General features: G+C 47.2%; 2 protein-coding genes across 2 annotated transcripts in view; one reads left to right on the top strand and one right to left on the bottom strand.

Annotated features, from left to right (window-relative positions):
• The window catches only part of SERPIND1 (serpin peptidase inhibitor, clade D (heparin cofactor), member 1), a 12,132-nt gene extending 10,984 nt beyond the window's left edge, over positions 1-1,148 (bottom strand). The window contains exon 1 of the mRNA XM_005875505.2: positions 844-1,148. Coding sequence (XP_005875567.2) covers positions 844-1,133 — 290 coding nt within the window. The 5' untranslated portion in view covers positions 1,134-1,148. The remainder of the gene's footprint in view (positions 1-843) is intronic.
• The window catches only part of PI4KA (phosphatidylinositol 4-kinase, catalytic, alpha), an 86,038-nt gene that overhangs the window by 48,959 nt on the left and 21,648 nt on the right, over positions 1-15,431 (top strand). The window contains exons 19-29 of the mRNA XM_005875507.2: positions 4,688-4,796; positions 5,148-5,284; positions 5,479-5,612; positions 8,111-8,193; positions 9,429-9,499; positions 9,583-9,707; positions 10,263-10,344; positions 10,591-10,674; positions 11,782-11,871; positions 12,454-12,573; positions 14,611-14,703. Of these exons, the coding sequence (XP_005875569.1) occupies positions 4,688-4,796; positions 5,148-5,284; positions 5,479-5,612; positions 8,111-8,193; positions 9,429-9,499; positions 9,583-9,707; positions 10,263-10,344; positions 10,591-10,674; positions 11,782-11,871; positions 12,454-12,573; positions 14,611-14,703 (1,128 nt within the window). The remainder of the gene's footprint in view (positions 1-4,687; positions 4,797-5,147; positions 5,285-5,478; positions 5,613-8,110; positions 8,194-9,428; positions 9,500-9,582; positions 9,708-10,262; positions 10,345-10,590; positions 10,675-11,781; positions 11,872-12,453; positions 12,574-14,610; positions 14,704-15,431) is intronic.

The raw sequence follows: 15,431 nt of genomic DNA, 5'->3' as shown, positions 1-15,431 counted from the left end.
CAGTTGATCGATGTTTCTCTCTCATTGATGTTTCTAACTCTCTATCCCTCTCCCTTCCTCTCTGTAAAAAATCAATAAAATATATTTTAAAAAATAAAATAAAAATAAAACATTCACTCGGTTATGTTTAAGTCCAGATTACTATCTTTGAAGAGAAGCGTTGTTTTTGGTTACACCTCAGCGCTTAACACTGGGACACCCTTGTTCCTCATGACTGTTATCTCCAGGCCCAAACAGGGCAGGGATGATGGGAGAAGAAGTAACTGCCTGAAGTTTTAAAAAACCTTTAATTTTGAAATAACTTCAAACTTCCAGAAAAATTCAAAGAACAGCAGAGAGAAAAAAAGCCTGTGTACCCTTTTTCCAGATGTCATATTTTGGAACAGTGGTTTTATTATTCTTTTTCTCTCTCCATATATATATGTGTGTTTATCTGTGTGTGTACGTACAGGCACACTCATACACCTTTTTTTATCTGAGCCATTTGAGAGTAAGTCCCTTATATTTTGTCTCTCTAACTTTTAATTCTAATGTTCCAGGGAAAAATGCCTGAGAACAAGGATATTCTTATACATCATCACAGTACAGTTATCCAAAGCAAATGACTTAACATAGGTATAATCTTTTCCTACTCTAATTCCTGTTTTTAATTTCATTAATTGTCCCAATAATGTAACTGAAATTTTTTTATAATAAGCAGATTAAAAAATAAAACACTTTTCCATTTCTAAGATAGTATAGAAAGCTTTTGAAATTGTAGTTTGATAGAGAAATACACCAGTTGCCCATCTCTAACCACAAATGAGAATTTATAATCAGCAAAAATGTTAGAAACAAACTCACCTCTGTGCTTCTGTGAAGTGTGTTTCAGAGATGAAATCAGCCAAGGTCATCAGCACAATTTCAAAGTGAACTTTGGTGCTGGGCTGTTGTTGCGTATCTTCCAAAGTAAATATGTCCCAAATCAAACACCACTCAACTAGCTTTGTCAGCACATACCCCTCAACTGTGTCTTTGGTTACTGCTGAGTGACTTGTGACTCCTCGGCTGCAGTTCTGGTGTAGCTGGCGTTTTGAATTCATGACTGTCACTGTGTCGATGGGCTGATGAAGCAGTCTCGCTAAAGCCACCATAGAGATGCTTTTCAGAGCTTGGGGGCTGGGTTACTTCAGGGCTGGTAGCTGTACTGCTTCCATGAAAGTAAAGGTCACTCGTCTGCCCTCTAACTATGAATTCTGCCTCTAGGATGAATCGCAGTGCCTGAGTTCGTCCTGGCCTCCAGGTCTGACATGGTTGTGAGGCAGGTGGGTTCCGTGAGCTCAGTGACAGGGGAAGAGGGAGGATGAGATTTGTGACTTATAGCATAGGGAGACCTTTCTTCAGTCAAGGGTCACTGTCTTCTCTGCCAGAATTTACAGCCCAGCTCTCCTATCCATTGTAAGACTGCGGAGCAGTGCTTTTCAAACTCAGGTCCACCTAGGCATTCACAATCTGTGGGGCTATGATTTGTTTACTTGTATTTGTGTGTGTGTGTGTGTGTGTGTGTGTGTGTGTGTGTTAATATATTTTTATTGATTTCATAGAAGGAAGCAGGATCCCCCATGAGAGAGAAACATCAATGATGAGAGAGAATCATTGATCGGCTGCCTCCTGTAAGCCCCCCACTGGGGATTGAGCCCGCAACCCGGGCATGTGCCCTTGACCAGAATCGAACCTGGGACCCTTCAGTCCGCAGGCCGACACTCTTATCTACTGAGCCAAACCGGCTAGGACTGTTTATTTGTTTTTAACTTTGTAATCTAAAATATTATAAGAACATTCTGAGTTGTCTGGAAAACCAATTTATAAGAGAGCACTGCTCCCTGATTTCAGTACCCACAGACTTTCTAAAGTGAGACTCAGGGGAAACTGCAGGTGTACAAGGGGCCTGCAGTGGGCATCTGTGTGTTGCTTATTGTGACAAATTCTGGCATCTTAAATGGCTGTCTATTTTTTGAGTTCAGGACTCAAAAAATGTTGATTGTCCAGCCAGCATGGCTCAGTGGTTGAGTATCAACCTATGAACCAGGAGGTCACAGTTCGATTCCTAGTCAGGGCACATGCCCAGGTTGCGGGATCAATCTCCAGTGTGGGGCATGCAGGAGGCAGCTGATCAATGATTCTCTCTCATCGTTGATGTTTCTAAATATAGCTCTCTCTCTCTCCCTTCCTCTCTGAAATAAATAATACACACACATATATATTTTAAATGTTGGTTGGAACTTGGTCACCTTTGGCACTTATAGTAGTAACCCCTCATTAACTGTGCTTTCGTGGCAGTGTCCTGTGTGGCACTGGGCTTCTTAAATAGGAAGCTTCTGTTCATTGCTGCCCTCCTTTGCATTCCTCCACCTCCTCAGCCCCTTCCCAGAGTCCACCTGCACCCCTAAGTGTCTCAACTGACTTCCCAGGGACATAGCGTTCTGGTGGCTTTTGAGAAAAAGCTGTTTCTTCTCCCACACAGCATGTTACCAAGCCCTAGGCCAGCTCCTGCACCCTCCCTGTGATTATGGAAAGAACACGTCTATGGCAGAACTCTAAGAAGTACAGGCAACTTAAGGAAGAACATAGAAACTCCTGTCAATTCAACCATCAGAAATAATTATTAATATGCAGCTGGTATTTCCCCTTCTTTTTCTATGAATATATGTTTATACACATATATTTTAAACCTGTATCATATTATTTACACATTTTGTATTTTTTCCCTTGAAATATTGTGAGTTCTACCTGTGTTACCAAATATTCTTAGAAAATATGATTTTTAATATACTATAATTTATTTAAATGCCTCCTCTAGGTAGACATTTAGTGTTTTTCCTGTTTGTTTTGCTGTTATAATAAATATTACATTTTTATGCCTATATCAGATTTTAAAAATGTTTTTATTGATTTTAGAAAGAGAGGGGGAGAGAGAGAGAGAAACTCGATGTGAGAGAGAAACATCTACCATTTGCCTTCCTTGGGCACACTGGCCAGGTATGGAACCCACAGCCTGGGCATGTGACCTGACCAGGAATCGAACTGGTGACCTTTCAGCACATGGGAAGATACTCAACCAACTGAGCCACATCAACCAGGGCTAGATTTTTAGAGTTGAGATTTTAGGTAAAATGGGGATATTTAGAATTTTTATGTATATTACTAAACCAGAGGCCCGGTGCATGAAATTTTGCGCACAGGTAGGGTCCCTGGGCCTGGCCGGCAATCAGGGCCAATTGGGGTCTTCCGGCTGCTGGCCAGGGCCTTCCTTTGTTCCACACCACCCCCTGGTGGTCAGCACATGTCATAGTGAGCGATAGAATTCCTGGTCTCCTGGTCAAACTACCACAGGGACACTTCACATATTAACCTTTTATATGTATAGACTAGAGGCCCGTTGCAGGAAGATTCCTGCAAGAATAGGGCTTCCTCGTGCCTATTCCTGCAAGAATAGGGCTTCCTGAGACCGGAGCGAAGCAGAGAAGGGAGCGAAGCCCACCGAGGCGGGCTTCGCTCCCTTCTCCGCTGCCTCCGCTCTCTCCCTTCTCCACCGCTTTGCTCCCTCACCGGGTCACGGATCCGAGGCCTGGATCCCACTGCCCGCCCTACCTGCAGTATGCAAATTTAACGGCCATCTTTGTTGGGTTAATTTGCATACTCTTCTGATTGGCTGATGGGCATAGCGAAGGTACGGTCAATTAGCATCTTTGTCTTTTATTAGTGTCGATAACTTTATAGGAAGTGTTATACCAATTTATAATCTACCAGCCAGTGTGAAAGTGCTATCTCACTCTGCACCCCCAGCAATGGGGATTATCATCTATCCCACCTCTGTGTCCCTGACCCAGGGCCTGGCCTGTATTTGGTGCTCATAAGCACAAGCACAGAGTCCCCCTTCCCTGTATGGGGGCTCGACATCTATCTGCTGGGGTTCTGTGAGGATCGACTTGTCTAGCAGGCACTGTGCACAGACTTAACCGTTTTACACACCTGAGGAGCCACTCCCTGCTCCCCACCTGAGGAGTCACCGTCTGGAGCAGGGGAGCAGGGCCTTCAGTCCCTCACTTCTACATCTGCACAGCTCTGCCTCTACCTGTTGCACATGTTGGGATTCTGCTCAAGATTATTGTCTGAAAAGTTGGGGTGCTGGAAAAGATTTGAAAGCCACTTCTCCTCCACCACAAGATTTCTCACGATCTCAGTCTCTCCATTTACATCCTCACCTGAGCCCTCGCCCCAGTTCATTGTTGCTTTCCCCTAAGTATTCCATGCCCTCCACATTCCCAGGCTTTGGGCTGATGCTGGACAGTCTGCTCTCTGTTCTCTGCTTGGCTAAGTGTACTTGCGTGCTAACATTGAGACTCATGACACTTCTCCAGGAACTCCACCCACTGTGCTTGCTCACCTGCCTCCAAATTAGGCAGAAAGACCTTAAAGTGCAGAAATGGTGTTTTTATTAGCTAATAAATGTTTGCTGAATGAATGAACATTAACCGGGGAACTTACCAAGTGTTGGTTACTGCTCATTGTGCCTTTTCCTATCCAGTCTAATGGACAGGTTCCTGAGGATGCTCTTGAAGAATGAATCTGTGGTTGATTTCACTTCTGTAGGTTTTAGGGTTTTTTGAGTAAATAACCTTTTCTCCCTCTCTCCTTGGCACATCAGCTTACCCGACGGTTGCCGCCCATCAAGGAAGCTAAGCCACGGTTGCAGAAGCTCTTCCGGGACTTCTGGCTCTATTCTGTTCTGATGGGATTCGCCGTGGAGGGGTCAGGTAGGGGCATGTCCACTTTTCCAGGGAAGACAGCGTGCAGAGTGAAAACAAAGGTGAGGTAGGCCTCAACCTATTTTGACTGTGCACACATTTTAAATTAGCGCAATGCAGCTGCTGCTTCCTACAAGTATTTGCAAATGTTACACCTCCCAGATGTGGTTTAGGGTCCTGAGACTACCACATAGCTTAGGAAAAACTTGTGTAAGTTATCCAAAAGATTTGTATCTGTGCCAAATTTTGGGAAAACTGACTTAAACAAGGGACCCATGACTCTAGAAATTGCCAGTGTGAACCCCACCATAGTGCTTCATGACCAGGGCTGTCATCTCACTCCTGTGCATTCTCTTCCAGGACTCTGGCCAGAAGAATGGTACGAGGGGGTCTGTGAAATAGCCACCAAGTCCCCCCTGCTCACCTTTCCCAGCAAAGAGCCACTGCGGTCTGTCCTCCAGTATAACTCGGCCATGAAAAACGACACAGTCACCCCCGTAAGGATTCTTGCCCTCCCAAGGCCAGATGGTGCAGCACAGGGCTTTTGCTGAGCAGTCTTGAATAATTAGAGCAGGTCCTTTCATTTAACATGAAATAGCCAGAATCAGCCCCTGGGGTTTGTGTCTCCTGGGGGAGGGCTAGCTTCCCCTCCAGAGCCCACGTGAGACCTCAAGTGTTCATTTCCCTCTAGGCTGAACTGAACGAGCTGCGCAGCACCATCATCAACCTGCTGGATCCTGCCCCCGAAGTGTCTGCCCTCATCAACAAGCTGGACTTTGCCATGTCCACCTATCTCCTGTCTGTGTACCGGCTGGAGTATATGAGGTAGACAAGCCTTCACCTCCCGCACATCCACATTTGTGCTGGTTTACGTTTTCGCACCATCTAGGCATGGGACGTGCATGGAACTTTTTTAAAATCCCTACCAAGATATGCAAGCTTTCTTAAAAACAAACAGAGCACTCCCTTTGCTTTTCTTGTGTGTTCCTCCTTCCTGAGCACCAAACATCTAATCATTGCCCAGGTGTCTAAACTCTGGTGTTATCCTTTCCCCAGAGGGAATAGGCTTCTGAGCAATCACAATAGATGCTGCAAACTCAGTCCAGTTGCCTGCGAGAGGGCCCTGTTGGAAAGCAGCCCTCACTGAGATACCCATTCAGCTGGCTTCCAGGATCACAGTAGAGTACAAACAGGAAATGGGAAGGTGCCTGTCCAAAATAATCCCATAGGTGGCCTGATGCTTGGGATGCATCGTAGCCACAGAGGACCTAATAGCTATAATAATTGTAATGATCTATAATTGTCATCATGACAATATCAGTATTAGCCTGGACTGAGTGCCTTGGTGCATTTACACGCTCTTCAACAAGCCTGTGAGGTAGGCACTCATACCCATTTTGCAGATTAGTTAGTTGCAGTTAAGTGAGACTGAGCAGTTAAGTTAGTTGCCCAAGGTAATAATCCCTAATTGAGATTGAAACATATGTAGTCTCTTAAGCACTGTATCATGTTGCCTCTCGTAAATGAAGGCTGGAAGAAGCAGCCAGAATGCTCAGAATTCAGCTGTTTATGGCTGCCATTATGGACGCTACAGACCCACCGAGATAAGACTGAGGCATGCTGCCCTATAGCCAAATACACGAGCCACAGAGTGATGCATCCCTGTCACCAAAAAAAGTCGGATTACACTTAGCCTATTTGTTAAGTCACAGGATAGAATATCATAGAATAATGTCTTTCTCAAATGGTTTGGAAAAGAAAATATTAATTCTTAAAAGGAAAGATATTTGGGTAACAATTATTTTAACCTTTATTTGGTGCTACAAAATCTTCTGGTAAAAATTCACACTTGAAAGCTCAACATGTAAAATAGATTAAGGCAGCCCGAGGACCCCACAGCAGAGCAGAATTTAAAAACGAGTGACTCATTCTTCCCAGAGTCCCACACAGAGCTAAGGGAGTTTTGACTTGCTTTTCTTTTTTTCATTGTAATTGTTTTTTGTTTTGTTACAAAAGTAATATGAGAACATTACACAAAAACTTGGATATAAGTAGAGGGGAAAAAAACCTTGATCTCACCACAATCCCCTATGTACAATAATACATTTTTAAAGAAAAACAAGTCATACCAGATGCTCTCAATCTCATATACCTGCAGGCAGAGCTCTCCTGCTCCTCACAAGTGTGCCCATGAATGGTGAGCTCAGGCTCTGTCAGGCTGTTGACTTGGCTGGCAGACGAAGGCTGACGGGACCGGCCGCAGCGGCTCCCATGAGCCCAGCTCCTGCCGTGTGCTGCCTGCCAGTCCCCAAGACCCTCTGTTAGAACGGAGAAGCAAACCTGAAGCCTTTATTCAAGAACCTGGCTCAGATTCTCAGATTCTCTAGTTATTGGGAGAACTTTAAGACAAGTAAAAATGTGAAAAATTGTGTTGAAGCTGTGTGCACATGAACGCTCGAAACCGCATATGCCTAAAGCCACCAAGCTTGACCCACTGAAGCATAACTGTCTAAAGGTGGGTGCCCACAGACACTGAGGAGCGCTGGCCTGTGTTTGTGCCTGCATTCTCCCTGTGGAGCCCCCCAAACTCTGAACAGCTCATCACAGGGGCCACAGTTCAAGCACATGCCTTTCTTTCCTTTCTCTTTTTCCCCAAGGTTAAAGATACTTTTTATTCTAAAAATAAAAATGTTCAAGGTGCATAAAGTGAAATAGAGAATAAAAACATTGGGATAATAGAGGAGATGCTAAAGATGAAAAATACAAGCATCACTTTCCTGGCCCTGAATCCTTAGATACCTACTGTTGATAGCCTCTCACTTTCCCTTCTAGAAATCTTCTATGCATATGCAAGGATGTGTATCCTACACGTTCACCAAGTACACAGAGGCCTTTAGGAAACTCGTTTCCCCCACACCTTGTTCTTCTCATCTAACCATTTGTCTTGGGTATTTCTCTGTAGCGGCACATACAGAGACGCCTCTCGTTTTGGTGGCTATGTGATGTGCCAGTGGATGGATGTACTCTGGTTTATCTGACCCGTCTCCCGATGATGGACATTCAGCCAGGGCTGTTAGGAGAATCCTCATGCATATAACCCTTAAGATCTGTCACTAGTGGTGGGCTGCTGGGTGGAACAGTGTGGGAATGTTATGGTAGGTGGTGGACATCACCCTTTAGGAAGTCCATGTCAGCATTTCTCCCTCTAAATGGGGTAGCCCATCCATTCCTCACAGCCTCACCATTCCTGGGCAGTATCTAGCCTGTGACAGGGAAGGCCTGGATTTTTCAAAATTTACTCAAAGCTGTTCTCTCCTTGTTAGGGTTTTGCGCTCAACAGATCCTGACCGCTTCCAGGTCATGTTCTGCTACTTTGAGGATAAAGCTATTCAGAAAGACAAGTCTGGTAAGTTTATTATTGTGGTACTTGTGTGATGAACTGAGCTTTATAAGGTAAAAAGGGATACTACTCCCTATTTTCTGTCTGTGTGGAAAGATCAATATAAAACATATAACCTTAAAAAATACATATCTTTGTGACTCTGCCACTACTGCAAGAGGCCTAAGAGCAGAAAGAGCATCACTCTTGCCCACCATCAATGCTCAAGTGTGCTCCAGCCCCCAGATTTCAGCCCCTAATACTATCCTCTGCTCAAAGGATCCTGGGCTCCTTAGAGGGTCGTTGTTGGACCAGGAGCATCTTGTTGTTGCCAAGGAACAGTCATGCCTTTTAAAGTCCAGAGCAGAACCAATTTAAAGGGACTCCCAAAAGAAAAATTATCAAATTTGAACATGAATAAAATATTTTTATTATTTTGCTTAAAAGAAAATCACATATACTAGGGTGTGTGTGTAAAATATTAGTAAATATTAGTTCTTCCATTAAGTATTTGTGAGATAAAGACATGCAGTTTCCATTGTAATCGGGAAAGAGCTATACCGTCTAGGGAAGAAGGTCATGCCTGGTCTCAGAGAGGGACCGGGTAGAAAGGGCAGGTGATGGACAAAGCATCCTACCAAGTAGCCAGTTAGAAATGCTCCATTAGCCAAGGGAGAGCGTGGTGTGGTCACAGCCCCTGTTCCTCACTGTGAAGGGCTCCTTGGTAGTCCTGCTGGTTATGAGGAGACCCCACTTAGGACCACAAGTGTTTCCCAGGACACTGTCAGGCCAGACCACGCCCTGATAGGATGCGAGGAGGAGGGCACTTAACTTCTGTGCTGTTTTCCTTGGTCTAATCATGAGCAAATATATCAGACAGACCTAAATTGAGGACCCTCCTACACAATACCTATGCTCTTCAGAAATGTCACGATCATTGAGGAATCAACATAGATTGGGGGAGACCAAGGAGACACGATGAGTAAATGCCATGTGCATCCTGGATTGGATCCTGGAACAGAAAAGGGATACATGCTAGTGGGAAAATTGGAGAAATCCATATAAAGCCTGAAGTTTAGGAAATCATATTGTATCAATTTCCAATTCTTAGTTTTGACAAATGCAATGTTAATATCAGGGGAAGCTGGGTGGAGGGTGTGTGGGAACTCCTCAGTAAGTCTAAAATTATGTCCAAACAAAACATTTGACAGTAGCTGGGGTTGGTCCCTTTCTGTTGATGCTCCTGACCCTTCTTGTTTCAGGGATGATGCAGTGTGTGATCGCCGTCGCAGACAAAGTGTTTGAAGCCTTCCTAAACATGATGGCGGATAAAGTAAGCCTTGTCAGAGAGCCAGCACGTGTTTGCCAGGGGCACACAGAGGGCGCCTGCTGTACCTGTCTCTTCTGACTCTCCAGGCAAAGACCAAGGAGAATGAGGAGGAGCTGGAGCGGCACGCGCAGTTCCTCTTGGTGAACTTCAACCACATTCACAAGAGGATACGGAGGGTGGCGGACAAGTACCTGTCTGGCCTGGTGGATAAGTACGCTCATTTTCCTTTTAATGCTCTGTGTGTGTGTACACATATACCTGTGTGATCTCGATACATTATCAGTCCAGAAAAAAATGGAGTCAGAATTAAAGCTTTCAAAGCGATGCAGCCTCCCAAGAGTGCTAGCGTTTGCTGGAGTCACTACGAACCACAGCTGTGCAGTCTGTCCCCTCCACCCTGGGGCCCCTCTCCAGGAGCAGACCTTCTGTGTCATGCAAATACTGCCATTTTCCATTTGTGCCACAATGTGAAAACATCGAGGAGCCCTGGTCGTAAAAGGGAAGGCTCCCTTGGGGAGCGGGGAGTGGGGAGTGTGGCCTGGCCACTGGGTAACCAAGACAATCGGGTTGGAAGCAGGTCACTTGGCCATGAGCAATGGGACTAGCAGGAGCCTGGGAGCTTTTCTGACTGGTGCTCTGCCTTGGAAGTCTCCTGACCTCTGACCCTCAGCTGGGCAGCCAGAAGTGGGACTCTCAGCCTCCCTTTAAGGAACGTAGGTGACCTAGGATTTGGCTCCTGGTCCCTGAAAAGTGACTCTCGGTGCAGGTTTCCCCACTTGCTGTGGAGCGGGACGGTGCTGAAGACCATGCTGGACATCCTCCAGACCCTGTCCCTGTCGCTGAGTGCAGTAAGTGTCCCTGCCCACCATACGCTGAGCCTGATTCATGCTCCAAGTGGCTTAATTGGGGGTGGGAAGCCCAAATCCTACCCTGACCTTTCCCAGTAAGCCACAGCAAGTTTGGAAGCCTAGCACAGATGGGACGAGTTGGGGGACAGAAGGCAAATGCTCTGCTGTCCGGCGTCCCTGGAGGCACAGCCCGGCAGGGGCAGCTGGGGGAAGGCTGTTGGAAGAGGAAGTCCTTTGTGCTTTCAGGATATTCACAAGGACCAGCCTTACTACAGCATCCCCGACGCCCCCTATCGGATCACCGTTCCTGACACATGTGAAGCCCGGGAGGTAGGCCCAGAGCGGTCCGCTTCTTAAGGGCCGTTTCACTGCCATCTTCTGTGTCTGTTAGGGCCAGCATGTTCCACACAGCATGTCATTCAGTCTCCAGCAGTCTGAGGTGTGAGCAGTATGCGCCCTATCCCTCAGTTGCCAGGGTCGCACCGTATGAATGGGTGCCAGCTCACTCCCAGGTCTGTCTGCCACTCAGCCCTGCTGGTTCTCAGCTCTTTTCTTGGTTCAACTGCCAAACAGGTTTTCAGCTACCTGTCAGCTTACAGCATCTTAACGCTAATGAGCAAGCATGACTTTGAGACGAGCTTTACTGCTCTGAGATCTGACGTAGAGCCCTCACTATGGCAGATTGAAGCCCAGCTCAGAGCGGTGCCACCACCATGCTGGGGCTGGTCACGTTCCAACCTCAGGGCCTCCCAGCCAAACCAGCTGCCAACAGGGACTTCCCCATGTGCAGTAGTGAGGTCCCTGTGATGGCTTTTACCTCCCTGGACCTTCCTGCTCCTTCAGTCACTAACTCAGGACTTATGTTGCAGAGTAGCTGTGTGATGTGCTGTGAGTGTGGGCTCTGCCACACAGCCTCATGCAAGGATTACAAACCAGATGTGTGCAGGTTCCCTGTACCCAGGAGCCTTGGTGTTGGAGCACAGTCCCTCCGTTGGTTTGCTATGGCTGCCGTAACAAAGTATCACAGACTGGGTGGCTTAAATAACAGAGGTGTATTTTCACATATTTCTGGAGGCTGAAGTTTGAGATCAAGGTGGTGGCGGTGTTGATGTCTTCTGGAGCTCTCTCCTTGGTTGGTGGATGGCTTCTTCTCCCTGCATTCTCACATGCTTGTCCCTCCGTACATGACTATGTCTTCATCTGCTCTTCTTACAAGGACACCAGTCCTGTTGGATTAGGGCCCACCCTGATCCCATTTGAATGTAATCACTTCGTTGAAGACCCTGGCTCCAGTTAGTTACGTTCTGAAGTGCTGGGGGTTAGAGCTTCCACATGGATTTGGCGGGACACAATTGGGCCATAGCTATCCACAGTGTATGGTGGGGTCCTCTGACAGCCCAGATACCCTGACCTCGGGTTGATCACACCCCTTTTCAGAGCATCGTGAAGGACTTTGCTGCACGCTGTGAAATGATCCTACAGGAGGCGATGAAGTGGGCACCTACGGTCACCAAATCCCACCTGCAGGTACTTTTTGAAAATCATCAAAAAGAAATCTTGATAAGCTCTTTCAAACCATCCAAAAAGCTTTACACAATCTCAGTACAGACAGCACTCGTGTGAACAAACCGACCAAGCATTAGTTTAGTGCCTGAGAATGATCTGCATTGGGAGTAGGTTGTGGGGTAAGTGTGCTGTTTGGGGTTGAGGGAGGCCAGTTGATGGGATCTGTGCCTTCCTCTGTCCGCACGCCGCCCCATCAGCAGGGCTGCTCGGCAATAGAACTGCCAGACTGCCTGGGTGTGGACGGCAGGACCAGGCCCTGCAGCTGTTTCCCCAGCACTTGGCAGATAGCAAATGCTCCCAAGGAATCAGCAGTCCTCTCACATTTGCTGTGTGCCAGCTGCTCTGGGGACCAGCTTTGTCCTTGTTCACCTGGAAGCAGCAGCCAGTCAGAGGGGGGCTCTTTCTCACTCCCTGAGGGCCCCACAGCTGTTGGGAGGGGGCAGACCCAGCCCTGGAACCAGAGTTTGCTTTACTACCTCACACCTCAGTTTATCAAGTGTTGTTTTTACCTTTAAAGTAAAACAGCATTTTTCCCTGTTCCAGGAATATCTAAACAAACATCAGAACTGGGTGTCGGGACTGTCCCAGCACACGGGGCTGGCCATGGCCACCGAGAGCATTCTTCACTTCGCCGGCTACAACAAGCAGAACACGACTCTCGGGGTACGTGAAGGGGCTCACTGCTCCCCAGGAGCCCTGTGTAAGGGAAGGACCAGTGTGGGGGAAGGGCCAACGCTGATGTGTATTTTCATGAAAGCCACCTGGGCACCCACAACTGCCTGTGTGAGGCGCTCAAAACGTCTGTTGGTAGATCGGAATCTTGTGAGCGCTCCCCAGCTTCAGAGAACAGCTGCTCAGTCACGCAGGCATTTCCTCACTGTCTTCTGTTTTGAAAATATGGACTGATGGAGGTAAGCTTGATTCACTCATGAGGTCAGATTTGGATTTCTGTGAGTCCACATCCTTGAGGAAGGAAACTGATCTGTGGTAGACACATCAGCAACGTTTACAGTCGTGTTGACTTTCGACAACACGCAGTGGGTGCTGAACTTCAGCTTCGTCTTGTTCTGCTTGAGATTAGTTCAGAGGGCAGCACATCCAGGGTAGTGCTTTCTGAAGTAAATTAGGGCCTAGGGTCAAAGTAGGGTTGAGAACGGGTGATCTGACGGTTGCACTTCGTTGTCTCCCAACCTCCGGGCCCAGCAGGGGCTCTGTGCTGCCTTGGTGCTTCTTCACTCTCTCAGGGAGGGTGGGGAGGCTGCCTGCCTCTCCCTTAAGGATTGGGTGTGGTGGAGGTGCAGCACCAGGGAGGGAGGCCGCAGGACTGCCCTGTGACCTCAGAGGAAGGGAGGAGCCCATTAGCAGAGCCAGAGGCCAGTGTCTGTTTACCCATGTCCTCCTCGGAGCACTCACCTAAGGTCACTGTCTTTTCTCTGAAGAAAAAAGCATCTCGACACAGACAGCAGAGGCCAGGCTGCCACCGCAGGCCTTCCTGCTCCTGCAGGGCCCAGTGGCATTGGCTCAGCTCCCCAACCTCGGTCTCTCCACCAATCCGAGCACACAGGCAGCCAGAAGCAGGGCTCACAGACTAAGAATGCATGTGACAACTTGTAGTCTTTCTCTAGCCTCTAGCCAGCTGACTTGTAAGATATTTTGCCTAAAAGACTTAAATATTATTCTTTTTTTTTTAATATATTTTATTGATTTTTTACAGAGAGTAAAGGGGAGGGATAGAGAGAATCAGAAACATCGATGAGAGAGAAACATCGATCAGCTGCCTCCTGCACACAGCCTACTGGGTATGTGCCCGCAACCAAGGTACATGCCCCTGACCGGAATCGAACCTGGGACCCTTGAGTCCGCAGGCCGACGCTCTATCCACTGAGCCAAACCGGTTAGGGCTTAAATATTATTCTTTAGAAAATTAGATTTTGATTAGGTTTTCCCTTTTCTGTTGCTAAAGACAAAAGGATACTTTTTATTGTGTTGCTGATTGTTGCTGTACTGGAGATCCTGGCATAGGTGCCCTGCTCCATGGAAAGCAAAGAAGTCCACAGGCCCACGGCACTCCATCACACGGCAGTCAGGGAGCCGTCTCAGAGTTACAGAGAGGAGTCCCTGAGACCCGGAGTCCTAGAGGGGTGGGAGGTGGGCTAGGGCCTGAGGCTGAAGCAGAGGCAGTGGGGGGATGTTTTCCCACTCGGTGGGTTGTCTCCACTCAGTGTGCCCCTTTCCATCAGCAGCAAGTGGATGTCTCAGAGCTTTCACTGGCTCTGTTGCTGCTCTCACTTCAGGCACCTCTACCTTCTCTAAGTCACATTCACACACCAGCACCATCGCAGAGGGGGCATCTGTGACCATTAACTTCACAACATGGCTGTTGCAGTTAACGGTGATTTCACGGCAATCAGGTGATTGTTTCCGCTGCAAAGGCCTGTGCACCACTGGGTGAAAGTGGTCAGGATGGCCTTCCAGAGAAATTTTTCAAGCTAAAAAAATTTTTTTAAATCATTTTTCATGGGACATAACAGACTAGAGGGTCTTCTAAAGTAGTTCATTTTACTGACTTGCCAGCACTGAAGATTTTTAATAACCCCTGGATCTGAACCTGACTTATTAATTGGACTTAGGTTTATCCATGGTAAACATGAGGAAAACACAGTGCTATGGTCTGAAGTAATTATTGATATTTGTCTGTAGGCAACTCAGCTCACCGAGCGCCCAGCCTGTGTGAAGAAAGATTACTCCAACTTCATGGCGTCGCTGAATCTGCGCAACCGCTATGCGGGCGAGGTACTCCTTCTGCCCTGTGTCCGAGGCCCTTCAGAGTGTCCTCTTGTTCTGATGTCAGTCAGTTCCTTCCCAATAGAAAATGAGCAGGGAGTCTGGTGGTCAATATGGAACTCACTCGTTTTAGGTGGACTTGAAGGCTGGCCCCTGGGACCATTAGCACAGCCTGGAGCATTTATGACGGTCACTCGGCCCTTCAGAGTGTCCTCTTGTTCTGATGTCAGTCAGTTCCTTCCCAATAGAAAATGAGCAGGGAGTCTGGTGGTCAATATGGAACTCACTCGTTTTAGGTGGACTTGAAGGCTGGCCCCTGGGACCATTAGCACAGCCTGGAGCATTTATGACAGTCACCACACTGGCTATACTGAAGCATTCGATTTTTCTTGTTTTCTTAATATGTTTTTATTGATTTTAGAGGGGAAGGGAGAGAGATAGAGAGATGGGAACATCAGTGAGAGAAAGAACGACCAGCTGCCTCCTGCACGCTGACCTGATGTCCTGTATAGTGAGGCTGATTTTGTTGAATCATTGATTGATTCTGAAGGAACTTTGTTCAACCCACATGCACACAGACCTATGGGAGTCAGACCCCAGGCTCAGTGCTGGAATACAAAGATGATAAGACCAGGTCCCTGCCCTCAAAGCCCATCTAGTATGGTGGGAACATTAGCACACATTTCTTTTTTTTTTAAATCCTCACCTGAGGATATTTTTTCCATTGATATTTAGAG

The sequence above is a fragment of the Myotis brandtii genome, unplaced genomic scaffold (assembly GCF_000412655.1).
Source record: "Myotis brandtii unplaced genomic scaffold, ASM41265v1 scaffold463, whole genome shotgun sequence".
Lineage (NCBI taxonomy): Eukaryota > Metazoa > Chordata > Mammalia > Chiroptera > Vespertilionidae > Myotis > Myotis brandtii.
This window is presented reverse-complemented; position numbering and strand designations above follow the sequence as displayed.